We start from the raw sequence: 27,500 nt of genomic DNA on the forward strand, positions 1-27,500 counted from the left end.
CCAGGGGCACCCTGTGGGGGACGCTCCAGGAGTATGGGGTGGGTGGCTTTCTGTTAAGGGCCATTCAGTCCCTTTACCAGAGGAACGTGAGTTTGGTCCGCGTAGTCGGTAGTAAGTCGGACCTGTTCCCAGTGAGGGTTGGACTCCGCCAGGGCTGCCTTATGTCACCGGTTCTGTTCATCACTTTTATGGACAGAATTTCTAGACGCAGCCGTGGTGTGGAGTGTGTCGAGTTTGGTGGCAGGAGAATCTCGTCTCTGCTTTTTGCGGATGATGTGGTCCTCCTAGCTTCATCCAGCTCTGACCTTCAGCTCTTGCTGGGTAGGTTCGCGGCCGAATGTGAAGCGGCTGGGATGAGGATCAGCACCTCCAAATCTGAGACCATGGTTCTCGACCGGAAAAGGGTGGCTTGCCACCTCCGGGTCGGGGGAGAGGTCCTACCTCAAGTGGAGGAGTTTAAGTATCTCGGGGTCTTGTTCACGAGTGAGGGTAGGAGGGATCGGGAGATCGACAGGCGGATTGGTTCGGCATCTGCAGTGATGCGGACGCTGAGCCGATCTGTCGTGGGGAAGAGGGAGCTGAGCCAGAAAGCCAGGCTCTCGATTTACCGGTCGATCTACGTCCCAATCCTCACCTATGGTCATGAGCTTTGGGTAATGACCGAAAGAACGAGATCGCGGATACAAGCGGCCGAAATGAGTTTCCTCCGTAGGGTGGCCGGGCTCAGCCTTAGAGATAGGGTGAGGAGCTCGGACATTCGGGAGGGACTCGGAGTAGAACCGCTGCTCCTCCGGATCGAAAGGAGCCAGTTGAGGTGGTTTGGGCATCTGGTCAGGGTGCCTCCTGAACGCCTCCCCGGGGAGGTGTTTCGGGCATGTCCTGCCGGCAGAAGGCCCCCGGGTCGACCCAGGACACGTTGGAGAGGTTACATCTCCAATCTGGTCCGGGAACGCCTTGGGGTCCTGCCGGAGGAGCTGGTGGACAAGGCCGGGGAGAGGACGGCCTGGAGCTCCCTAGTTGGGATGCTGCCCCCGCGACCCGGACCTGGATAAGCGGAGGAAGACGAGACGAGAGACGAGACAATTTAAAATATGCATGCGTGTTTCGGGGGCCACTAATGGGGGGGCCGTGGGCCTCTTATTGAGGACCACTGCTCTAGAGTAAAACTGTTCTGGCATGTTATGGCACCCAGATCAACCATTATGTCTGCTTCAACTGGCAGGACAAGACAAAAACAAACACCATCATGGCCACTTCTGTAAACAGGATATATTATGTTTCATGGTGGAGGAAGACAAGAAGTGTGATCTAGCTATTATGTGAATAATTGTGCATCTTGACCTTTGCTGAACCATTTTTAAAGCAGTCTTGAGAGACTCTGAAGCTGTATGAGGAGATTAATCCCAGCAAAGTGGTTTGTAATTGAGTGTCACCTAGAGTGTGTGTACAAGTTAAAGACAACAGTAGAGCAACAGCTAAAGTGTGGGTGGAGCTTGGGCTCAGCACGCAATAACGGTTAGTTGGTTTTAGTGGAAAAACAAGATAGACGTCCTTTACCATTGTCTAACAGTACACAAGAGCCACTTTGTGTTGAGTCTTTTCCTCAGTAGATACGATCACCGACTTCCTGTGGGTCTCCGCTTTATAATCACAAGCAACCAGAGACACCATGGCCAGATGTGTGGGGGCAGCCAGCACTGTCATTAGTGGGACTGGAGGCCAAAGAGCAAAGAACCACTAGCCACAAGCTTATTCTAGCCCATCACCCACACACCCACACACACACACACACACACACACACACACACACACACACACACACACACTTCCGCTTCCGGTGGGTAACAAGATGGCGCCTGTGCTTGGCTTAGCCGCAGTCACCGGCCACTTTTTCAAACTTTTCTCCACTTACCTCCTCTTTTCCACCTTGCTCCTGTCTGTGATCCTCTTCAGTAGTGTCCCTGCTACCATCTCCTATGATCGCCAGACTCTTTTGTCCTTCCGTTCGTTCTTGATCGCCCAAGATGCACTGAGGATGTACCATCCTGTTTGTTTACCTGAGTGGCGCACTGGCCCGGAACCAATCCACAGTCCCGAGCTGCGCACCTCCGGCTATGTTTGTCCGGTCCCGTGAAAACGTCGGAGAAAAAGAGGTAAACGGGCAGGAATCCAGGTGACAAAAAGACTTCTCTTAAAGCGTGGTTTATCTGGTAAACATCGGCGTGATCTTCTAGCTTCTTGTCCTTTGTTTGGCGACCTGAGCGCCACTTCCGCATTCCCGCCAGGCCGCGTTGGGACGCGGTTCATCTGTCCAAGTTTTTTAAGGTCGGTTTATCTTCATTCCTCAGTGGTTTCTCCTCCTGTTCCCTCCATAAGTGGTTTTTATAAACACTGTGGATCTAACCCTGCTAATTTACGTCCACTAACTCCAGCTGTTCCTGTAGTTTCTGATTCCTTCACCTCACTCAGCATGGCTCTGTTAAATACCTGCTCTGTTGAGAATAAGTCCTTCCTGCTCAATGATCTAATTCTCTCTAAAAACCTGGATTTTCTGTTTCTGACTGAAGTTTGGCAGCAAACATCTGATTATTCTGGTCTGATTGAACTCTGCCCGAGTAGTTATTCTTTTCTTAGCCAGCCCCGGGGTTCTGGTCGTGGTGGAGGCCTAGCTGTTGTTTTCAGAGACCATCTTCCATGTAGCTCTACGACCTCTGGTCACTTTGCTTCCTTTGAACTGCAGCTGATTAAAGTCGGGCGTAAGGACCCGTTCTACTGTGCTGTGGTCTATCGTCCACCTGGTCCAAACAGTTCTTTCCTTCAGGAGTTTAGTGACTTTCTATCCTCCACTGTGAAGCTGTCCAGACTGGTGATTGTTGGTGACTTTAACATCCACGTTGATGATCCCTCCGATCTCTTTGCCATGAATTTCTCCAGCCTTATGGACTCCTTCAGTTTTACCCAGCATGTTTCTGGCCCCACACACACCAGGGGGCACACTCTAGACCTTGTTTTTACCCTGAGTCTAAATGCTGACAGTGTTTGTCTTGAGGACGTTTATATTTCAGATCACCATTGCATTTTCTTTAACTTGTCAGTTTCTGTGTCCCAACCTCCTGCTCGCCGTATGGTCAGTTCTCGTTTTCTTAATGAGAGCACAGCTACCAATTTTTCTGCTGCTTTTGATCCACCCTGTTCTTCTGATAACGACCCAGATTCCTTAACTTCTCAGTTTAACGAGCACTGCCTCTCCATTCTGGACAACATCTGTCCTGTCAGAACCAGATCAGTTCCTGCAGTGAACCCTACTCCCTGGTTTAATGACAGCCTTCACAGCCTAAAGCGCCAATGCAGAAAAACTGAGCGTTTGTGGAAGAAAACCCATCTCCACGTCCATCTGCTGCACCTAAAGGATCTTCTGTCATCCTTTAACTCTGCAGTCAGAGACGCTAGGGTTTCCTATTTGTCCAACCTGGTGTCCCAGAGCAAAGGGAACCCCAAGGTGCTGTTTAACACCATCAGCAGCATCGTGTCTCCTGCCTCTCCTACAGCCTCCATCCACTCTGTTACAGACTTTGAGAACTTTCTGTCTTTCTTTGTGGACAAAGTCAATAAGGTTAGATCTAGCATCTCTCCTTCAGCCTTATCGCCGCCTCTCCCGACTCCGACCAGGACCAACATCCTAGATAGCTTTGCTCCTGTTTCTTTGCCTGAGTTAACCAAACTAGTTAACTCTATGAAGACCTCTGCATGCCCCCTCCACATCTTACCCTCATCTTTGTTTAAAAGTGCTTTTCAGTCCATCGGTCCCAGCGTGCTCTCTATAATTAATGCTTCTCTGGTTTCTGGTCAGGTCCCTGCTTACTTTAAGAATGCTGTAATCCACCCGCTTCTTAAAAAACCGAGTCTTGACCCCTCTCTCCATAGCAGCTTCAGACCCATCTCTAAACTTCCGTTCATCTCCAAGATCTTGGAAAAGGTTGTGGCTAAACTAACAGCTGCTCTTGATGAACAGAACATCTATGATAGCTTCCAGTCAGGTTTTCGTAGAGCTCATTCTACTGAAACAGCTCTTCTTAGGGTCTCTAATGACCTTCTGACTCACAGTGATGCAGGGGACTGTTCTGTTCTGGTCCTGCTGGACCTGACTGCAGCCTTTGACACTGTTGACCATCACCTACTACTGGAGAGGCTGAGAGACTGGGTAGGCCTATCAGGATCTGCTCTGGAGTGGTTCTGAGCACTCCTTTTCTGTGGCCGTCTCGAAGTTTAGGCCCTCCACCACCTCTCTTACCCATGGTGTCCCACAAGGTTCTGTGCTGGGGCCTCTGCTCGTCCTCCTCTATCTGCTTCCTCTTCAGCACATCCTGAGCTCCTTCAAAGGAATCTCCTACCATCTTTATGCAAATGACATCCAACTGTACATCTTCTTCAAGCCCCATGAGATGTCTAAGCTGCAGCTGTTACACATCTGCTTAGACTCTATCAAAACCTGGATGGTGGGCGCTTTCTTCAGCTGAATGAAGATAAGACTGAGATCCTCATCTGTTCCCCAGACAAGCTGGTTCCCAAAGTCAGAGACTCTCTTGGTCAGCTTGCTTCCCACACCAAACCTTCTGTCAGGAATCTTGGCGTGACCTTTGACCCAGCTCTCACCCTGGATTCTCATGTCAGTTCTCTTATTTCGCTTTTCCTTCTTCCATCTCAGGAACATTGCTAAGCTGAGTCCCATTCTGTCTCGCTTTGAACTTGAGACTGTTCTCCACACCTTCATCTCCTCACACTTAGACTACTGTAACTCTCTTTTCACATGTCTGAGCAGAACCTCCCTAAACCGTCTACAGGTGGTTCAGAATGCCTGTGCTTGGCTTCTGACCAAGTCCTCCAAACACACCCACATCACCCCGCTTCTCCTCCAGCTTCACTGGCTGCCAGTCAACTTCAGGGTTCATTTTAAGATCCTGGTTCTGGTCTATAGGGCCTTACATGGACAAGCACCATCTTACATTGGTGATCTTCTTAGTCCCTACACCCCCAGCAGGTCCCTGAGGTCCAGTGATCAAAGCCTACTGGTTGTGCAACGCACCAGGCTAATACCTTCACCGTGTTTGTAAATTCAGGGTTACAACTGGAAGCAAATGGGCCATTCCCATCTGTACCGGGTCGGCCCGGGCCGGGTAGCGTAGGTTGTTTACATATCTGGGTGGCCTGGTATTTTTCCGGGCCAACCAAGGCTCATTCTCAGCCCTCTTCTCGAGGGGGTCTGCTTCCGGCCGACCAGGGCCAACACACCCACTGCTGACAGCAAATTCACACCTTCCATTAGAGCAAGTCTCTGATTGGTGGGTAGAATCAGCCCACATGGGCTTAAGGTAAGGATGTGTGGAATCAACCGGGCCAGGCTGGGGCCGACTGGGGCTACCCGGCCCGGGCCGACACGGTACAGATGGGAATGGCCCAAAAGTTAATTCAACACACCATTACAGAGAGGGTTCTGAGTGTGTGTGTGTGTGTGTGTGTGTGTGTGTGTGTGTGTGTGTGTGTGTGTGTGTGTGTGTGTGTGTGTGTGTGTGTGTGTGTGTGTGTGTGTGTGTGTGTGTGTGTGTGTGTGTGATGCTCTTGTGTACAGGACTTCGGTATTGTGGCTGTTTTAATTGCTTTGTAAATAAAGCTTATATAGTATTGTACTGTATGGTATGGTATTAGGGCTGCATGATATTAGGAAAACCTGCGATATTCGATAACAGTGCTTAATATTGCGATATCGATATTACTCACGATAAATGAACAAATACTAAAGTATGCAGTGTTGATGTCGTCTGGCGTGTGACGTCTGCTCTGGGTTCAAAGCAAACAAAAACTAATGCATGAATTCCATGACAACATAACATTATATTGCAAAAATATGCAGCTGCACTGCTACTGTATTAGCAGCAAAACAACAAACTGCATGCATGCAGTTTCTCAGTGACTTTAAAACATCACCTCCACCATAAAACTTTTTCTGATGCTCCAAATACAGAAAAACATCCCTTACCAGGGTTTTTTAGAATAAATAAAAAAAATCAGAAAATTACTTTAAATGTTAAATAATAGTTAACATCACTTCAATGCAACAGCAAATTCTCTCATTGCTACTGAACATTTTCTCCACTTATGTGGTTATGATATAAGGCTGTTGCTGTAATTGGGAAGTGAACTGTGCTGGGCCAAACTAAGAGAAAATTAAGATTTTTTGAGGGAAAGAGAAAAACAATTGTCTACCTTTCAGAAGAGGAACTGGCAAAAAAACTACATGGAAAATATGTGAAAACGTTTGTTTTTAACCCCAAATTGAACAAGTTTACCTAGATCTTAAAAAGCAGCTCAGATGATGAAACTCCAACTATGATTCTGATAACAAGCTAACAAATTGAACTAAGATAACCGGCTAGCAGAGCTTCTGTGCAGCAGCAAATCAACTATCTTGATTAGCAAGGTTATAAAAGCTCATAAGATGTGTGGGGTAACTTTTCCAGGCCCTCTTCAGCAGGGTGGGACTGGGAGGAGAGTGCTGTAGCCTTTTAGCTGGAAGTGAACCGGAGCCTGGGGCTAACACTAGCAACATGAAAGTGGGTTGGTTCACCGGCACATGTCGGAGTCAGCCCGGTAAAAATGATTAATGACACAGAGCAGAATCACGTTCACGTTTGAAAGCAGCGCTGAATCCAGAAACCTTAGCACAAAGTGCGTTCGTTGCTCTGAGCCAGCATGACGAACAAGGGAACAGTGCCGCAAACTCTGTTCGGGTGTTGCTTTCCAAAAGGGTCTATGTAGGGGGCAGGCGTATTACGTGAACAAAACCATCTGATTGGCCGCATATCAGAAGGACTACATTTGATTGGTCAAATAATACTTCCACGTAAAAAACAGAGCTGGTTTACAAAAAGTATGACACGAATGGAAATGTTTGAACCAAACATTTATCGCCGTTTTTGCGATGGGCCTATCGCACGTCCTGTTATCGCGATGACGATAATTTTTCGATATATTGTGCAGCCCTATATGGTATGGTATGGTATGGTATGGTATGGTATGGTATGGTATGGTATGGTATGGTGGTATGGTTTGGTATGGTATAGTATGGTATGGTAATGGTGGTATGGTTTGGTATGGTATGGTAATGATGGTCTGGTTTGGTATGGTATGGTACTGCATTGTTTGGTATGGTATGGTTTGGTTTGGTATGGTATGGTAATGGTGGTATAGTATGGTACTGTATGGTTTGGTATGGTATAGTATGGTATGGTACTGTATGGTTTGGTATGGTATGGTAATGGTGGTATGGTTTGGTATGGTATAGCATGGTATGGTAATGGTGGTATGGTTTGGTATGGTATGGTATGGTATGGTATGGTATGGTATGGTATGGTAATGGTGGTCTGGTTTGGTATGGTATGGTACTGCATGGTTTGGTATGGTATGGTTTGGTTTGGTATGGTAATGGTGGTATGGTATGGTATGGTACTGTATGGTATGGTATGGTATAGCGCCTCTCAGAGTAAGGACTCCAAAGCGCTTTACACTACAGTGTATCATTCATCCATGCACACACACATTCATACACTGGTGGAGATGAGAGGCGAGGCTGCCGAGCACAGACGCCACCGGACCCTCTGACCAGCAGGCAAGGTGGGTTAGGTGTCTTGCCCAAGGACACAACAGCAGAATTCTCTGTCCGGAGCCGGGATCGAACCTGCAACCTTCCGATTACTGGACAACCCGCTCAACCTGTTGAGCTACTGCTGCCCCCCAAAAAAATTACAAATTTTACAAAAATCTGTAAAACCCATACTAGAGCCCTGGGGTACCACAGAGCAGATCAGTATAACCTGACATGATTTGGTTTATACAGAAAATGAAACCTCTGCTGAAGGTACTTCATGTCACTGTTAGTAATTATTTATGACTTTTACACAGAAATGCTCCAAAATGAACTAAATGTTGCTTCATCATTTGAAGCAGTGCAGTTAGCAAATAAAAGCTTTCAAACCCCACAGTAATGTACTAAACAACAACAGCTGGTCCTTCTTATGAAGGTATTAGCTGATGAGCCAAAAAGAACAACTATTATTACTCTGCTTCTTTTTTATTTAGATTTTAAATTCTTGAATGAAAATGAAAATAACTTTAGAAAATATAAAGTTCCACATAAACAAAAGAGGAGAAATCTTCAGCAAACAAACATGTTTACAGCCTCTATAAAATGTTGCTCACCCTCCAGCAGTAATGTGGCTTGCCTCCGGAGGATCTTCACCAACATGTTGTCCAAATTGACTTCCTGAAGCCTGGCCAATAGCTGCTCTTCATTGCGACACACCTTCTCCTGGACGTAAAGGCCGTCTGGCATCAACCTCTGCTGCCCTAAACCAATCAGAGCCGTCTCCACAGCTAAGGACACCAACGACTCGCCTTCCTCCAGGAAAGGCTGCGGCGCGGAAACCGGATTCTCCGTCCTCCTGATTGAGCCCAGGGACCCTGAGGGGGGAGAAGAGGGAAATGACTAAGCAGGAAAAAAACATTAATCCACCCTGGGCCACAGGTCGAGACAAATATTGGTAAACCTATTGATCTATTTGTTCACTCTAGTGATCCGTTTTCACAGCGTGTATTCTCCTGAGTTCTGTAATCGTGTGTTAGTGGTTTAATGATGTCTAGGTAGACCTCACTGCTCCTCCTGGGGGAGATGACAGTCCCTGAAGAATACAAACATGCACACACGCACGCATGCACGCACACACACACACACACACACACACACACACACACACACACGCACACGTGCGCGCGCGCACACACACACACACACACACACAGATACAAATAAAGTCTAATTGAAAACTTTTACAGCTCTTTCCTCAGAAAGAAAAACAGTTCACCTACAGCTGATTCAGAGCATGTCAGAGCATAACAAATTGATAAAATAACAGTAGACAATCTTTTATCTACTGACTCTGGTGATTTTGTGGTTCTGGTACAGTTGGATTTGTCTGCAGCCTTTGACACCGTGGATCACAGTCTCCTGATTTCACGGTTACAAGAGTCTGTTGGGGTTAAAGGAGTTGCTTTGGACTGGTTTAAGTCCCATTTGGCTGAGAGGTCATTTGTGTATCATTAGGTGGCTTCACGTCATCTCGCTCGCCTCTCGTATGCGGGGTTCCTCAAGGATCAGTGCTAGGCCCGTTGTTGTTCTCTCTTTATTTGCTACCTGTGGGTTCTATTTTTATGAAACATGGATGTTCTTTTCATCTATATGCAGACAACACCCAGGTTTATATTCCCGTTAAACGAGGCCTACCCAATTCTTTAGATCCTCTTCTAAACTGCCTCGATAAGGTTAAAGATTTCTGCAAATTTTTTACATTTTAATAATGACAAGACTGAGGTCATGCTTTTTGATCCTAGTGTGTCCAGTGGGCCATGTTCTGCTGACCTTGGTCCAGTAGCCTTATTTTTGAAACCTGTAGCGACCAGTCTGGGAGTCCGGCTTGAAAGTGATCTGCTTCTGGGAAAGCAAATCAGTGCCATCACCAAAGCTAGTTTTTATCAGTTAAGGAGAATCGCCAAGGTTAAGCGTCTGCTCTCAACTCATGACTTTGAGACGGTGATTCATGCGTTTATTACATCACGCCTTGACTATTGCAACGCACTGTACCTTGGTCTTCCTCAGTCTCACCTCTCCCGTCTTCAAATGGTGCAAAATGAAGCAGCACGCCTATTGCCAGGTTTGAGAAAGAAGGAGCACATTACCCCAGTTGTAGCTTCGCTGCACTGGCTGCCTGTCGATTTTAGGGTCCAGTACAAGGTTCTTTTATTGGCTTTTAAAGCTGTACATGGCCTTGCTCCGCAGTATCTGTGTGAACTTTCAGATACTCACTCCCCGTCTCGGTCACTGAGGTCAGCCGACCAGTTTCTCCTGGAGGTGCTGAGAACAAAGAGAAAGCTCAGGGGTGATAGAGCTTTCTCAGTAGCAGCTCCAAGGTTGCGGAAGGTACTCCCGATTCAGATTAGGATGGTTTCGTCACTGTCGGGTTTTAAATAACTTTTTAAAGACTCATCTGTTCTCAGTTACTTTTAATTCAGTTTGAGAATGCATCTGTTTTTAGTAGCTTTTATGTCAGTTTGATACGTTTGTTTTTATGATGTTTTTACTTTGTGATGAACTTTTTATCCTATTTTTAGAATTTTCAGGGAACTTCTGTTCTTTTGGGCTTGTTAAGCACTTTGGTCAGCTTTTATGCTGTTGTAAAGTGCTTTATAAATAAAGTTGACTTGACTTTTTCTAAATTAATAGGTCAGACTGTTTTAGATCATTTTTTACTTGTCTAAATTTTCTAGTTTTAATCCATTTTTAGGTGAATTTGTTGAGTTTAAGTTAAGCAAAACTTCTCTTAAAGGTGTAGATTAGTTGTTTAATCAATACATTTGCAGTGGTCCTTAGTAGGAATGAATGCCTTGCAAGCAGAACTCAGGACACTATCGGCGCTTACACATTAGCGTCGGCATGGCCCCAAAAGGTACCGAACGGCACCGGAATTGGGTTTCACACACGGGTCACATTTGCGTTTTCGGCTCTGAGGCAACTTTTTTTCTTAGACCTTTTCCCCAGCGGTCAGACTGGGACCGAAGCGACACTACAGACTGATTGGCCGGCTGAAATTACGCCTAAAGCCTCCGATCTGTGAGAAAAATGAGCCAGCGGGGGGTTTACCGCATGCGTGATTCATTTTCATGCTGTTGAGTAAACTTCTGTCTGTAGCACGGAGCTGCCGATCAGTGTGGGAACGGGAAAAGAGAATAGCTCTGTGTGTGTGTGTGTGTGTGTGTGTGTGTGTGTGTGTGTGTGTGTGTCTATGTGTGTGTGTGTGTGTGGCACAAGACTATGAGGACACACACAGCAAATTAATAAAATAATGTGGTTCTGAGTCTCCAACAACAACACAGTTGTAGTGATTTGAAGTTGTATATTTATACACTGTAATTAGATAATTTAATTATCTGATTTTGTATATTTATACACCTTAAGTAGATCTAAGTAATCAATCAGAAGTGGTTGTTTTTATCATCATGGAGTTTACTTAAACACTCTGTATTGACTGAGAGACAAGAAAAGAGAGAGAGTTGGGATCATTTAAGAATCTTTAATTTCTATAATTATAAATTCTTACAATCTACCAGGACTATCTCAATGATGAATGCATATGGATTTAGATGTTTCGTGTTGGTGTGTGTGTGTGTTTTGTTCAGAATCTCTAGGCTGAGTAGCGAATATGGTTGTTATGACTAGGCTACCACGAGGCTTCAGAAGCTGATGACATGAGCCGCCATATTGCCACGTACCGTAGATGGAGTCTCCCGTGTAGATCAGGAATTGCCAGGTCCTAAGACCTCGGTTGTACTGGAGCTGGTTGAAACAGCGGTCACAGCACACAACGCCCGTCTGAGGATGACTCCGGTAGTAGTCGGCAGGCGTCAGCAAGTTCACTCTTATTTTGAAGGAACGTTGTCTCGTTGGTACAAACGACGGAAATCTCCAGCTTGACAGTTCTCAGCTTAAAACAGGAAATACAGATGGCCAGCCTGTACTCCTCTTTGCGGTGATGGATTGAGAGCTGGTTGAAAACAATGTTGAGAGTATGATGTAACTCCTTGGAGCTCGGATCGAACAGAGCTGATGTCAACGTGGAACTTAACGTGGAACTGAACTTAAAATGGCGTTGCCTTCTTTTTATATCTCCCAGTTGTTTATGAATCTTAGTAAACCGGATTGGACACATTAAGTAAACATCCCAGATTCTCTCTACGACAGACGAAAGTTCTGATTGGTTGAGAATAATGTGTCATGCGTTTCCATGGTAATGTATATCAGTCTGTCTGGTGCAGTCCTGTTTATTCATTTAAACACATAACTCATGACATCTTTATTTCACAGATCATTCACCTGATTATTAATGATCAACAAATGCTTTGATTAGCTTTATCACAAATAAAGTACTTTGATTAATCAATGAAAAGCGTTCTTCTTCTTTTCTTCTGTCTCTTCTCCTGGAATGTAAACATACTGAACCAAGCGTCCGACCTTGGCGATGTTACTGTGTGAAGGGGCAGCTGTTAAGGGAAGACCATTATAAACTTCATAACGCTACATCAGCTAATTTAAAATGTTTTTTTTAGATCCAAATAAGTCATCTATGGTTGGTTAGTTGATCATTAGTTGCAGCTTCGGTGGCTAGCGGGTAGTAACTCACTTATATTTTTAATTTAATAAACATATGCACAATTTAAAAAGTAAAAGGCTCATTATATATTTATATTGACACTAATACGTATAAAATATAACATTATCTACCGTGTCACGTGACGTTACATGACCGCCGTGGAAGCCGCGGTCACGTGATGCAAGTCTGTTCCATTTAACCGTTTTTTTTTTTTTTTGACCAAGGAAGGACAGTGTCCTCGTAAGCAAGGCACCTGGCCTCGCAAGACATCGCCTCGCAAGGCCAGGCGCCTTGACATTGAGAAACACCCCTGGTGTGTCTTGTCAAAAGGGCTAGTGTGTTGTAGATCTGTGAGGATCTTCAAATACTAGAGTTTCACCATCTATCAGAAGCTAATGCAGGAGATAAGTGAGGAAGACTCTTTTCATGTGCAGCCCGCATGAAAAAAAAAACAAGAGTGACCTGTTATAATCAGATAGTATAATAGAAAATGTTTTTTTTAGTGAAGTAACACTTCAGCAAAGCAAGAAAGGACTTTTCTTTTGGTGGTTAAACTACCCATAAGCCACGCCTGCATGTGACCATGCAGGTGTGGAGGTTTTAATGAATTTGTGTTTTAGAAAGAAAAATATAGGCTTCAAACATGTCTTAACTTGGACACTGATGACAAAAATGACTAATCTACCAACTTTAATTTGGTCTAAAACCACAGGACATCAAAGGGCCCAGGGGGCTTTCTGAATGAAGGGCACTCTACAAGAGGAGCCGACGGAGCACTCGTGTGACGTCCTGTCTGGCTGTGGCGCACTGAAATTCGTCTCGCTGAGCGCCCTGCATAATTAATGCCTTTTAATTGGAGTGTTATTCCTGCTGCATTTCTTATTCATGAGCTGTTATTGGAGGATGACTGGAGGCCAATCAGCACGTCTGTGTCATCTCCGCTGATTGCGACCTGAGGGCCTGTCGCTCTGACAGGAAAGACACAATCACTGCAGAGTAAAGGCACAGAGACGGGTTGTGTGTGCCGTATCCGTAGCAACCAAAATCAGATCTATAGGTTTAACGACTCGAATCCGCCATGCTACATTTATACAACACTGTCTCTATTGGATTCTTAGGTTGAGATTTTATAGTCTCTGACGCTGTTAGATGCGTAAAACACACACAAATATTTAGGATTAAACCGATGATTGTGTTTCTGTAGCGATGAAGACGCCACAATTTGTAACATTTAAAACTAAATGACTTGACTGTCTCAATATTAAAGTAACTCCTTACTAAGTAAACCTCACTTCTTTGTCCTTTTTAAAAATAGTTTGACATAAATAAAAACATTGGTGTTCATCTACCTGAGAAGTCAAGCATCGCTCCATCCTCGCTGCCCCTCCCCGTCTCCACCAGGGTGCTGAACAGAGTACCGACCGGGTCTAGAGGGTGGCCCACCCAGCCCTCCAGGTTGGTGACGGATGTTATTCCTCTGTGGAGCAGCTCTACGTGAACACAAACGCACACGGACGCGTTACAATGCTGAGGTGACACCGAACACGCACAACCAGATGTGTTCTGAGTTTAAGATGTTCACTTCAGCCAAAGCAAACATCTCATCACTGCTGACCTGGTCATTTCACACAGACTGAACACACTGAGAGGTCCTAAATGCACACGTTCCTCAGGATGCAGGTGCTGATTAGGAAGGCTCATCATCCAAACTCCTAGTTCTGTGGTTTTAGTCTGTTTGCATAATTTATGGTCTTTCTTATACAGCCTCTTTACAACAACCAAAGTCTCTAAAGTTTGCAAAAACACACATCTTTTTTAAAATTCCCTTATTTATTGTTTTAAACAAGATAAACACAGTGGGTCTGCCTTCCAGAAACATCCAAAAACATTTGCATGAACTTTTCGACCTCTGTTTTGCCGTCATGTCATGGATAACACACTGAAGACGGGAAAGGCTAAGAGAATCCTATGGAATCAAACAGGAGGTTGAGGAGGAGAGATGAATGATGGAGGACAAACGAACCTGTTTTATGAGTTTGGAAGAGCTCCAGCTGTTTCTGTTGCTGCCTCCTCAGCGTGTTGACGATGGAGATGGCCAGCCTGAGAGCCTCCTTCGGGTAACCGTGAGATCGCAGTGCGTCCACGCGGGCACATGCAGTGGGGACGTGTTCTGCGGAGGCAAAGTAAGTATTCACTTTTTTATTTTTCATTTTGTTTCTTTAGCTTCCTTTAGTGACTCCCCCTTCCCTCACCGTGCCACAGAGGCCACCCTCGGGCGTCAAAGAGGGCACTGTCAAGGTTGTCATGGTAACAATAGTTGGTGTAGTGATCCTCTGTGAGGATGTGCTGCAAGTGGGGGTCCTGCCAGTGCAGGTCGCAGGCCTCGATGGCTCGGGTGAAGACGGTCCGGTGAGGCCTCGTCAGAGAGTCTGGAAAACGAGATGATTGGAAACGTCAGACTGATTCTCTAATGAGAGTCAAGGGGTTAGTATCACTTGCATCCGAGAGGCAAAAGGTGGGTGATAATGCCCGATCACGGAATTTATGAGTTACTGATCAGCAGAGATGGGAACTGTGGCATCAACTAGTCATCCCCATGCCGTGTTTTTGATCTACTCAGCAACTGAAACACGTTCTCTCTCTCTCTCTCTCTCTCTCTCTCTCTCTCTCTCTCTCTCTCTCTCTCTCTCTCTCTCTCTCTCTCTCGCTCTCTCGCTCTCTCTCGCTCTCTCTCGCTCTCTCTCGCTCTCGCTCTCTCTCTCGCTCTCATATCTCGCTCTCATATCTCGCTCTCATATCTCTCTCTCTCATGTCTCTCTTATCTCTCTCTCTCTCTCTGTCATATCTCTCTCATCTCTCTCTCTCTCTCTCATCTCTCTCTCTCATCTCTCTCTCTCATGTCTCTCTCATATCTCTCATGTCTCTCTCATATCTCTCTCTCTCATATCTCTCTCTCATCTCTCTCTCATATCTCTCTCATCTCTCTCTCTCTCTCATATCTCTCTCTCTCATCTCTCTCTCATATCTCTCTCATCTCTCTCTCTCTCTCATCTCTCTCTCTCTCTCTCTCTCATCTCTCTCTCTCTCTCTCATCTCTCTCTCTCTCTCTCTCTCTCATCTCTCTCTCTCTCTCTCTCTCTCTCTCTCTCATATCTCTCTCTCATCTCTCTCTCTCATGTCTCTCTCATATCTCTCTCTCTCATATCTCTCTCATCTCTCTCTCTCTCATGTCTCTCTCATATCTCTCTCTCTCTCTCTCTCTCTCTCTCTCCCATTTTGCTGTAATTTAAGTTGGGGTTAAAAAGTTACGGTAATTATAAAAAAATGCTAACACGCTTTTTGAGGGTTAAATTGAAAACAGGAAGCTCTTAAATGGAATTTGCCAGACATAACGCTTCCAGAATAAATATGAACTAAATGTAACAGAATGAAATGACTGTTTCCCCTCTCCTCTGACACAGGACTAGTCAGCATGAGATATGGCCTCAAGGTCTCATGCATTTGCTAACCTGCTTCTTTTCAGCTCAACAGAAGAATGAAGAATGGACTCTTTTCTTTTAATTAATCAAAGAACTCTATTTTAATAAAGCTAATCAAGCAAAGTTTTAGTCAATAAATAAGACGTGACCAATCTGTGAAATCAAAATATTAATTACTTTATTATAATCCTATAGAATATAAAAGTAATATGACTTTAAATGTTCCAACAGAACTGATCTCACGTAGCGTTAAAAGACATGACACATTACTTTCACTGATCCAATCAGAATCTGACAGATCTGACGGAGGTGTGGTTTTGATGGTGCTTGGTAAATCTGTCAACTTTTCATTCGACCATAAACCAAAACTTCCGAAGTATAAAACTAAGCCCACGTCATCTCTAATGCCAGTTCAAAGCGTTCTAGAGAAGTTGTCGGAGTGGCCAATCCGTAACTCTCCTCTTCAACCGAAAGATTCACCAACAAGCTGGATAAAATCTGTTGCATTTTACCAACCAAGCAATGGTTCCTTTCAGAATAAAAGCTGAACCATCAAGACCCAGGCGGGTCTCACCAGACGCCAACAAATTGTCGTGACCCGGAAGTATCTCAAGACGGGTGGTCGGCTGCCGTCGCTACTTCTACGGGCTCCGGCTCCATAAAGGTCAAGCTGGACCTTTACACCTCCTGATCTAACGGGAACTTCCGCTCAGGGTATGTAGACCAACAAATGGCGTTGAATGTGTTCATGAAACTCCTAACTAAAGCTTAACGCGAAGACATCACCTTCATTTCCCATCAGAACTAATCGCTTCTTCGGATTTGCTGGTTCTGAGCAACATTACACCTCACCCCATTCACCGTCTCATCCACCTTAGTTACACCATACATTTAGTGTTTAAGTTAGTCTAGTTTAATTTGTTAGTAATACATTTTTAAACTTTTAAACTTGACTCTCTCTCTTCTGTTGTCTCTGAGTGAATACGAAGCTGTTATCTAATCCCTGCATTAAAAAGTTCCAATCTTCTGGTTTAAAATAACCTCACAGATCCATAAGGTTGATTTAATATTTCCTATGGAATCCTACGCCTTATGGCTTATTAAATAACATGTAATTTCAATCATTACATAAACTAATTTCAGTAACAAACTTATGGCTGTAATTCTTAATCATTTTCTCCAGAACCAATAAAGAACCTTTATTTATGAAATAATTAGGATTAAAATGGAAAGAACCTGTTTAGGTTGAACTGTACCACCTCATTAGAAGGAAAAGCAGCTTTTACAGAAACAGAGATCAGTGGTAAAAAATAGCTCTTCATTTCTTGAAACATTTAATTATTACTTGACGGAAATGTTCATGAACTTGTTCTTTCTCTGATTTAGATGAAAGAATAAAGACCTGAAAAAGCTGCAGGACCTCAACTGTGTTAATAGGCTCATTCTATTAGCCTCACTGAAAAGGTAATAAGGCTCGCAGGCACTGAGACTGAAGGAGGGAGACTTGATTGGGGGGGGGGGGGGGGCACGGTGAATCATATTAATGCAGGACGGGGCAGAGAGAACAGATAAGATGTTAGATAAAAGGAAAACGGCGACCATGCTTGTGCTTCAGGAGGGTGTCATCTCACCTGGGTTGCCCAGCGGGCCCCGGGGTAGAACGTTAGTCAGATTGATCAGCTCGCTGCCATGGTTACCATCCTCCAAGGGGCACACGTCCATGTTGCTCCACCTGCGGAGCTGAAGGAGCCACAGAGCCTTCTGCTCAGGTTTACAGTGAGGATTCAGCACTATGCACATCCACAGGGCGCCTGCACAGACACGTCCACAAACATCACACGCCAGTCTGAGTCTCAGGATGACAGAAAACACGGGAAACTCTGATGCTGTTGCATTTCCTCTTTGGAATCCATTCAAAGTGGTGTTTATTTCTTAAGATTGAAGAAAATAACCAAAAATAAATACAGAAAACTGCATAGAGAAAAGCACTGTTGGTGTTTTTAGCTTAAATAATGAATAAATAAGTAATTCTGTCACTCTGATGACTCATCAAATGACTAATCGTTGCTAGTTTTGTGTGAGACTGTCCACACTGCTGGGCTAAACCAGGACAAAAACCTGATAAAGGAAAATGAAGCAATTTCCTCATCTGACCGGGCCTGGTCCATTAAAGGCGGCTGTGAGCAGTGTCGCTTTTGGAGACTCTGATATGAAGAACACAGCTTCCTACTGTCTCACTGAGACTGCTGTGTGCTCCTCCTTCCTCACTGCATCCAGTCGGATATGAACCACGCATGCAGGAAGCCACTAGTGGCTGATTCTACCCGCCAATCAGAGGCTCCCTCTATAGGTAAGCATGAACTTCAGCTGGCCAATCAGTCAGAAGTGAGTGTGTTGGTTCGCCTCTGCAGCAGAGAGTAGGTCCAAAAGAAATGGTCAGCTAAACATGGAAAACGCACAGATTACCCAGATACCAGCTAATTTAACCTACCAGGGCTAGACTGGGCCGACCCAGATGTTAAAGCCCTACAAGAGTCAGAACGGAGGAGGGGAACTGTGAATGTGTTCAGGGGCAAATAAAAGATGACAGGTGACTAAATGAAACAGGAAGAAACGGGAAAAGAGGTGAGAATAAAGAAGCTGGGTGGGGGAAGAGGACGGTACACCAAAGGAGGAAAAAAAGAGTGTTTGTCTCCCCTCTGTTTGCTGGAGAGTCCATCAGAACCAACAGAAAAAGTAAAAAAGCACAGAAATTCAGAGGAATGCAGAGTAAAAAGACAACCAAGAGGAAACGATGTGAAACTTTGTGAATTGAAACAGTCCTGCAAAAAGACAGCATACTGGAGAGACAGTAGGGGCGCCCCCAAGGGGTGGCCAGGGGTGGCCATGGCCACCCCTAGAAAATTGGGCCCCACACAGTAAAAACATGCTAATGACATTGGTAGTGAACGGTTGGATTTAAAATGACGACTTTAGTCGTCAATGGCAGTGAATGAGTTAGTTTCATTTTTATTTTATTTTACTATTTGTAATTTTGTTTCCGTTCATGAGAGTAGACTACTCTGCAATAGTTAAATGTATTCTTTCTTTTAAATCACATCAAATACAGGTTCAGGTCTCAGGAGGTTATAACCGAAATCTGACAGAATCTCTAATTCATGTCTGGAGTGTTTATAGAGGCAGTAGAGACCCACGGGGCAGCACAAAAGAATGCAAAAGTGAGTTTTGCATAACTTTCCCCTTAAAATGAGATGCAAAAAACCTCAAAACGCTTCTTTTTTTCCATCTATCAATAAAAGCAAATCTATAAAGAACTTTCAAACTCACTTTGTCTGTAGAGGCTGAACATATGAACAACATCTACTCAAGCGAGTGAGAGCCTGAAGCCTCTTATCCAATTAACTCAGCTTTTAATGCATCATCATTTTTCTTTGAAGAGGATCAATGCTTCAAGGCCCGAAGGCCCACAGCACCGGCCTCAGACCGTTTCATATTTCTGCAGCTGACGGTGAATGTGCTCAGGTCCGTTCGAGTTTTAGAATGAAGAAGGGAGAAGTTTTTAATATGTAAGTGTTTTACTAACAGCCTGTCACAGAAGCACTATCTGTTGTCATTTCACTAAGAAAGCCACCCCCCGAACAACAATGTTAATACAGTCATTTCACTTCCATGAAGCCAATACATCATTCTGGCTCTCAACAAATTAGTGTCGGTTTGTTACCTTGGTGAACTGTTGTGTTCAAAGCCGATTTGTATTTTTACCTGATTAGTTAAAAAGTCTCTCAGAAATGTCTGGCTGCTTGCTGACATCCCAGCTGGCTGCTTCAGTGTTTGTGATTTGATGTTTTTCTGTTATTTTTGTACCTAATTCATCCCACAGCTGCCGGTACTTGTCAGTCATGATGGTTCCCTGCTGCCTCCACAGAGCCAGCCGAGGGTCGCCCATGAACTGCTCCGTGATCAGCGTTAACATACGAGCTCCGTTGGAGTCCCTCATCTTCAGCATCTCTCTCACCTGGAGAGACGGGGGAGTTGGGGTTAACAGTAAGCCTAAACACTCTTTGTTTCTGAAATTAGGGTTTTCTTAGAAAATCCGGACTTGAGCAAATGATGATTAGAAATAAAAACGTTTTAGCCGCGTGAGCGAGCTGACTCACGCCAACATAGAAAAGTTTCAAGGTTACAATATGATAAATATAATGCACACCTCGATTGGTGGAAAGTAGCTGAATGCACAAATAATTTGTAGTTAAAAAAAACTTTGAAAAAACATCATGAGTTTCCAATCACACATCCCTGTGGTACTCCTAAACATGTTTTCTAACACTGTAAAAAAGAAAAATGTCTGACATCAGTGGTTCGCACCTTGCTGAATAGCAGGTTGAGCTGCTTTCCTGAGCCATGGTACCCGCCCTGGGAGAGAAAGAGCTTGACCTGTTCCTGGACTTGCTCCTCATCCAGATGCCAGCAGTTCTCATCATCCACACTCGCCCCTGCGGTCGGATCTGGAGCTCCTTCAGAGAACAAAAGACAAATCATTATAAAATACAGGTCAAACAATAATTTCTAAATGCTACTACTGCTAAAACAAAGTACAAAAATAACTTTTGGTCCGCAGAGCAATAAATGTGGATGTGCACACATCAGCAATAACACTGGCTTCTGCATTAATGCATTAATGGAACTTTGGTTAATCCTGAAGACCGATCAATAGTATTAAGTCAGCAACAATAACCAGCCATTTGTAACACTTAACAAACGTCTCCAGAGAGAACTACATCACACAGAAAAGAGGACTACACAACAAAAGATGAAACAGCTACAGATCGACAACACTGTCATGTTGTTCTTAGCAAAATTTGATTCAAATCCCCGCATTATTTCTGTTGTAGGAAGACAATTTCATTTTAACAATCTGGCAGGATTGGTATCACAAGAGAGAAAAGTACAATAAAAAACACCACAAACTCCAGTTTGACGAAAGACGTTTGATAATGAAATCTTCCCCAAAGGGTAGTTTTAGCCAAGTCTACCCAAACACTGAATTTTTGTACCATTAAAGGCCACCCACCATTTTGAGGACAAGGCCTTGCTTTTTCTAAATCTTTGTTTCAGAACACTCTAGTTCATAAAAGTTTCTTACCTTTGATGTTTTGCCGTAGAAATTTTGTTTTATCCATACTTTATCATTTACCATTAGCCTGAATATGACTGAATACAGTTCAAACGGGAAAAAGGAGAATTGGGACAGAAAACAGGCTCAGAACTCAAACATCTGGAAAGACTCGCCTCGCTCCCTGTTCTTGTTCTGTATTTTGAGGCGTCTCATTGGCTGATTGTACCGACAGTCTCATTTTGGTACCACAGCTTCATTCTATTGGCCCCAGTGGTTCAAAAGAGGTGTCAATCTTCTGAATTGACCAATCAGGCACAGACACTCAAGACTGCATAACGAAACTTCAGGATTAGATCCAGTGTGAAGTTTTGTCTTTATGCTTGGCTTGAAAAAATGTCCAAATGTCCCAAATCATATAATCATCTTCATAAAAACCGTTGTGCTTAAATATATTAAATGTAACTAGTCAAATAATATGTAAAAAATATAATATTCTACAGGAAGTCAGTCAGATGGCACCGCGGGGCACAATCTGTGCCACTGTGTGGCGTTTTGGAGACCTCACCTGAAGTGTCTAAATCAAAACTTTTGTCCAATTGTTGTTCTTCACTTCATCAGACGTTGTACGGATGATGTTAAGATCTCTAGCTACAATTTCCATGAGGTTTAAAGCTGCATCTGCATTTTTCCAAAAAGATTCATGCTGAAATATATTCTCTTTTCCCAGGCAGACAAGGAAAAATAAAGTTTTCCAATGTGCCATGTTGAGTTATAACTAATATATAACACACACACTGATGTTTACACATCTTAATTAATCCCACCAGGGATGACTGACCTAAAGTAGTCAAATAGGACCTTGTGGTTACAGAAATATACTCTTTTAATTACAGGCAAGTCTTTTTAGAGCAGAACATTGAAAAAGAGGCTTAGGGCACTTAGGGTTAAAGGTCTCATTCACAAATATTTTAATCTGTTTTGGTCTCTAGGACAGCAGCAGCTCAGGAGGTGGAGCAGGTTGTCCAGTAATCGGAAGGTTGCAGGTTCAATCCTGGCTCCCACCAGAGACTGCTGCTCTTGAGCACGTAGCCTGCTGGTGGTGGTCGGAGGGACCGGTGGTGCCTGTGTTCGGCAGCCTCGCCTCTGTCAGAGCGTCCCAGGGCAGCTGTGGCTACATCGTAGCTCATCTCCACCAGTATGTGAATGTGTGTGTGAATGGGTGAATGACTGATTGTGTTGTGAAGCGTCTTGGGGGGGTTGTAGAACCCTAGAGGGCATTTACCATCTAGAATGACTGAATGTCTTGTGGGTCTTTTTTTCTGATGCTCCTGTTTGGGGAGGTAGACGTTTGTCAATGAGGGGAGAGGCAACAGGAAGTGGAAATGTACTCATTAATATTCATGATATGTAAAAATCTAGTCTCTGATTGGCTAACCGCAACGCAACTCTTCTGCCGCTCTTCTTTCTTTGGTAAAAATAACTTTGGGATGTTTGTCTCCACAAGAACATAAGCCTGAACATGTTCCACCGTGTTGTGGAGTTGCTAATGCTAATGGTTAGCATCTGTTTGCTGAGACGTGCTTTGCTCTCTCCTGAAAACTGACTCAACAACAGCCTTCTATAAGCTAAAGTGGGCGGGGCCACGACCAAGAATTTCCTTTGTGACATGGAAGAGGATAGTCTGCACCACAGACATATGTACGTAGACGCCTCGTGGACTGGCGCTGCCTACTGGAGCTGCCGTAGTGACCGGCCGCCATTTTAGCTGGGTCTCCATTCGCCCCCACTGCATTCGTTTCTACTGAGGAAGGGGCTTACCCAACTAAAAACCAAATTGTATCAAGCTTTTTCACTAAATCAGACACAAGGTATGGCATGATAAATAAAATACAAATATAATTAAACAAAATAAATAAAAATACAGTTTAATATAAAATCCTATCCGATAGGCTAGAAAAGTCTCTCGTAATGCCACGTGATCTGTTTTCAATAGTACTCTGGTTGTTGTAACCGTAAGCTGTATAAAAATGGGCGTAGTTTCTCATTCTGCATTGAGAGTGAGGAGACCCATCCAATATGGCAGCGATGCTGTTACGCTCACCAGTGCATATTAGAGTCTATGTATTCATGCCTATGGTCTGCACCTCTTAAAAGAAGTGGAAGTCTAGACCTTTACTGACATTTGGTAACAGGACAAAGGCGGCCATGAGCTTGTTTAATGTTCCATTTACATATCCCAGCACATCAGCCTGCAGGAGGACTCCTCTGGTGTGAAATGTAGGAACACGTGATAAATTTCACCCTGACACCACCAACATCAGCTCCTCCACTCACCGTGGACCTGGTTGATCTCTGAGTTCTGTGACAGTATTTCATCGGCCAGCTTCTGTGCCGTTGGCAGCACGTCTGTGTGATGCACGGTGATCAGGTACTGGACAAACTTTTGCAGCTGATCTCTGTTCATTTGGAATAAAGTCTCTGAGATAGGCAGGCGCAGTTTGACCTGCTCAGGTTTCCGTACTCGGTACAGCGACAGCGCCACGACGTGGGCGCAGTAGAAGATGTCCTTGTTGCCGCAGCTGCATGTTACCGATGTGATCTTGCAGCGGTCGAAGCTGACGCTCACGTTGCACAGTAGCTCCGGCTCCGAGGACGTGGCGGGTTCCCGAACTGTTCCGCTGAGGTGAAACCCTTCAGAGAAACAGACAAAAACAAGACTGTTAATCACAGCTTTGGTCACAAAGTAAAAAAAAAAAAAAAAAACAACAACATCCTCATGCAGGCATCACTGGATTTTAACTACACATATATTACTCAGATTTTAAATGACTCACAAATATTTATTAATAAAAGAGGAAAGAAAATACTTTTGTCTTTGATGTCCACTCCAAATGAAAAAGCAATAAAACATTTTAAAGCCTTTTTAGCTATTTATTTAGGAACTACATTTTATATATATGTATATATATATATATATATATATATATATATATATATATATATATATATATATATATACGTATGTATATATATATATACATATACATATATACATATACATATATACATATATACATATAAACATATATATATATATATATATATATATATATATATATACTGTATATACTGTATATACTGTATATATATATATATGTAGAGGCGCAGAGGATCGCTCCAGGGGGCCACAACCAGCAGCCGGCAGTCCAAAAGCGACACTAATCACGGCCGCCTTTGTTTACCAACCTAAGGAGAATAACGCGGACTTCTCTGTGTGGCTTTTGCTCCGCCCACGTGCTTGGAGACATCCATATTCCTGAGTAGGCTGTGTGAACCACAGACATCATAGTGTGAACAAAACCTGGCCGTGAGAAGGCGAGCCGACTCTACCAAGACCAGAGCGTGCCAGGCCAAATGTGAAAGCCACAATGTTTCCTGATATTTGAACTTCTCACCTCTGACTGGCTAAAAGCAATGCGACTCTACCACTGACTCCATTCGCTTTGCTGATGTTTTATCTCCACAATTAACACAGGTCTGGAGGAGTTCTACTGTGTGGTGGAGTTGCTAATGCTAACAGTTAGCTTCTACTCGCCGAGACATTATCTGCTGTCCTAAATCAACAACAGCCTTCTCCATCACAAGTCAAGATGGGCGAGTCCATAAATGCTAATTTTCATTGTGACGTAGATCTGTGAAGCTTTTCTAATCCAAGAGTTTACCCGTCTATCTTCTATCCGCGGCAAATGCAGGCAGGGGCGTCGGACTGGGGGGGGAAAGGGTACCGTTTACCCAGGGCCCACTGCAGGGAGGGGCCCTGAGACAGCTTTGAATAAAAATGTTTTATTGTTGTTGTTTTTTTCCCCCAACTTACTTAATGTCTTAATAAATTTCCCTTTACCCGGATAAAGAGGTTAAGAAACAGAATTTCGCCTTAAAAATAATAACTGAATAATCTCTGAGGCATCTATCACCCCTTAAAAATGTGCAAAGTGGTTTAGTCCACACCAGCGGCCAGGGACTGCCCGGCTGCATGTGCTAATGAGACATCGCAGATGCCGACAGCCAGAGCTGGAGGCAGGAGAGTCAGTCATGTCTTTTCCCAAGAAAGGGAAATCTGGCTTCCAGAAAAGAAAAGAAAAGAAAAGAAGGAGAAGGAGGAAAAGTTAATTGAACAGAAGCAAGTAGAAGGAAGGTGAGCAGCAGCAGCAGAACACAGTTTTAGCTGATATTAGCTAGCTCTCAGAAGCTGCATTCATGTTAGGTGTTCAGTGTTAAACACCTTTAGTTTCACCATCAAGATCAAATATAAATTAATTAGTGTTATCAGTGAAAACACTAATTTTAGGGATAAGCCGGATACTCATTTCAGACGAGTATCCGGTATGGATAATGCATTTTTGATGAATACGAGCATGAAACTAGTAAAACGAGTCATTATCTGTAATCGTGCTGAAGGAAAATCTTCATTGGGTAACTTGACTGTCTTCACGCTCTGTGATTGGCCAGTCACATAGAGCGCCCGCCCCTCCCTACTTACAAAACTCTCTAGCCGACCGGGAGCTCAGTCCGGCCGGCTCATCCACGCACACACACAGACAGTAACGGATCGCGCTGTGATGGCTTCACTGTTGCTCACGTTTCTTCAGTTTTCCCTAGGTTTTCTTCAGCTCGCCTCTTTTTCGGTTGAATATTTAAAGTTACTTTTTTCGTAACTGACATGGTGCATTTGACTAGACAGAGCTGACGTGCTGTTGTCACTACCTCCGCTCCGGTGGGGTTTTTAATTTTTTTTTTATCTCTCTCTCTCTCTCTCTCTCTCTCTCTCTCTCTCTCTCTCTCTCTCTCTCTCTCTCTCACACACACACACACACACACTCACACACACACATTAATCAACATTTCTTTGTTAAACTTTGTGTGGGAAAATGCCAAGAACGTTAAGAAAAAAATCAGTTTAATCAAATTAAAATAAAAAAAATATATATAAAGTTGTGTCTGGTTCTAGCATTTCATATTTCCTAGTTCCTACTGCATGGGTTCAGATGTATTAATCCATGCACTCAAATATTAATGTTCTGATTTTATTGAAACACTTTTTCTGTAATAGTTTCTTTACTATTGTGATCAAAAATATTTAATCTCACTTCTGAGGCTGCTCTGTAAATAGTTTTCAAATAAACAATACACATAGCAACTTCTGATCAATCCATATCAATTTCAGACTTAAAATAATACATTGATGTAAACCATGTCCACTTCCGGTTAAACCACGCCCACTTCCGGGTTATGCCACGCCCATTCCGAGTACAGATACAGATAGTGGTGTACTCGCTCATCCCTAATATATATATATATATATATATATATATATATATATATATATATATATATATATATATATATATATTAAAATCAGAATTATTATCGCGGGCGGCCGCCGCCAATTAATTCGCGGACCTCGCAGTAAAAACAGGTTCACTCTGTGTGGATATTTCAGCTCCTTCCCAGTCATGGACCAGGACAAACTTGGTATCGATGGATTCGTGGTAATCTCAGGAATGAGAAGCTGCCACTGTTTTTCGTATAGCATGACGACACTGGTGTTAGAGGATTGTTATTGACTTGGTTAGATATTTTAAGCCTATTTTAAATTTCTTTATATTTGATCTTGAAAACGGACAATCTTATAATTTGGCTGATAATGCAGGGATTATAAAATTTAGAGTGCATTACATTCACAGAGAGAACCTGGTTGATTTCATGTCATATGTATTTAATATATCAATACATATAAGTATTAGCAAAGCTTAACATCATGAACCATGACAGACATGACTGAAGAGCAGATGAAGACATCATGCCAGGCACTGATGAGAAAATATTACAAGGATCTCACAGCTGAATTTGAGAATGAGATGCTACACCTGAGAACAATATATGGTGCCACATTTCCACACATTCGGTCTCCTCTTGAGCTGCTTAATGCCATCTACAGGATGCAATTACAGAGCATTTTTGGAGAAGTTTGTATTGGACTGAGGATTTTTTGCACACTGCCTGTGACTGTTGCTGGGGGTGAACGGGCTTTTAGCAAACTGAAACTGGTGAAAAATTATTTGAGATCAACAATGTCCCAGGATAGACTGAACAGCCTAGCTCTTCTTTCTATTGAAAGCCAATTAGCCAAAGGATTGGACTTTAAAGGTCTCATAAGTGATTTTGCTAACATGAAGACCCGTCAGTGGGCATTTACAGGAAAATAAATTCCAGGATTTTTGTTTGAACACATTGTTGGCAAATAAAAATAATTATATGTGAAGTCTTGGCATTTCACTTTTATTATGCTGGCATTTGTATTTGCTCAATATAGAGGTTAAACTAAGATCATATTTATTATCTTGTCTTATAGCATGACAAAAAATGTGTCAGAGAGATATTAAGTAATTGAGCATGGGGGGCCCACCTAGAAGACTTGTACCTAGGGCCCAGAATTTGGTGCTACGCCCCTGAATGCAGGAAATATGAATGGAGACTATTTTCACGTTCAGTCTGCATGAAAAGCTCAAGAGTGATCGATCAAATGAAAAAAAAAAAGTAAAAAATAGTTTCTCTGTGAATTTGCTTGAATTTTTTACATGAAAGAACCTT

General features: G+C 43.5%; 1 protein-coding gene across 1 annotated transcript in view; it reads right to left on the bottom strand.

Moving 5' to 3' along the window:
- Positions 1 to 27,500, bottom strand: part of LOC107374803 (zinc finger SWIM domain-containing protein 6) — a 91,400-nt gene that overhangs the window by 17,229 nt on the left and 46,671 nt on the right. Inside the window, exons 2-9 of the mRNA XM_070552422.1 lie at positions 23,184 to 23,540; positions 20,099 to 20,247; positions 19,598 to 19,748; positions 17,365 to 17,544; positions 14,507 to 14,683; positions 14,278 to 14,424; positions 13,604 to 13,744; positions 8,254 to 8,514 (exon numbers count right to left, since the gene is read on the bottom strand). Coding sequence (XP_070408523.1) covers positions 8,254 to 8,514; positions 13,604 to 13,744; positions 14,278 to 14,424; positions 14,507 to 14,683; positions 17,365 to 17,544; positions 19,598 to 19,748; positions 20,099 to 20,247; positions 23,184 to 23,540 — 1,563 coding nt within the window. The remainder of the gene's footprint in view (positions 1 to 8,253; positions 8,515 to 13,603; positions 13,745 to 14,277; positions 14,425 to 14,506; positions 14,684 to 17,364; positions 17,545 to 19,597; positions 19,749 to 20,098; positions 20,248 to 23,183; positions 23,541 to 27,500) is intronic.

This window comes from Nothobranchius furzeri, chromosome 6, assembly GCF_043380555.1.
Source record: "Nothobranchius furzeri strain GRZ-AD chromosome 6, NfurGRZ-RIMD1, whole genome shotgun sequence".
NCBI lineage: Eukaryota > Metazoa > Chordata > Actinopteri > Cyprinodontiformes > Nothobranchiidae > Nothobranchius > Nothobranchius furzeri.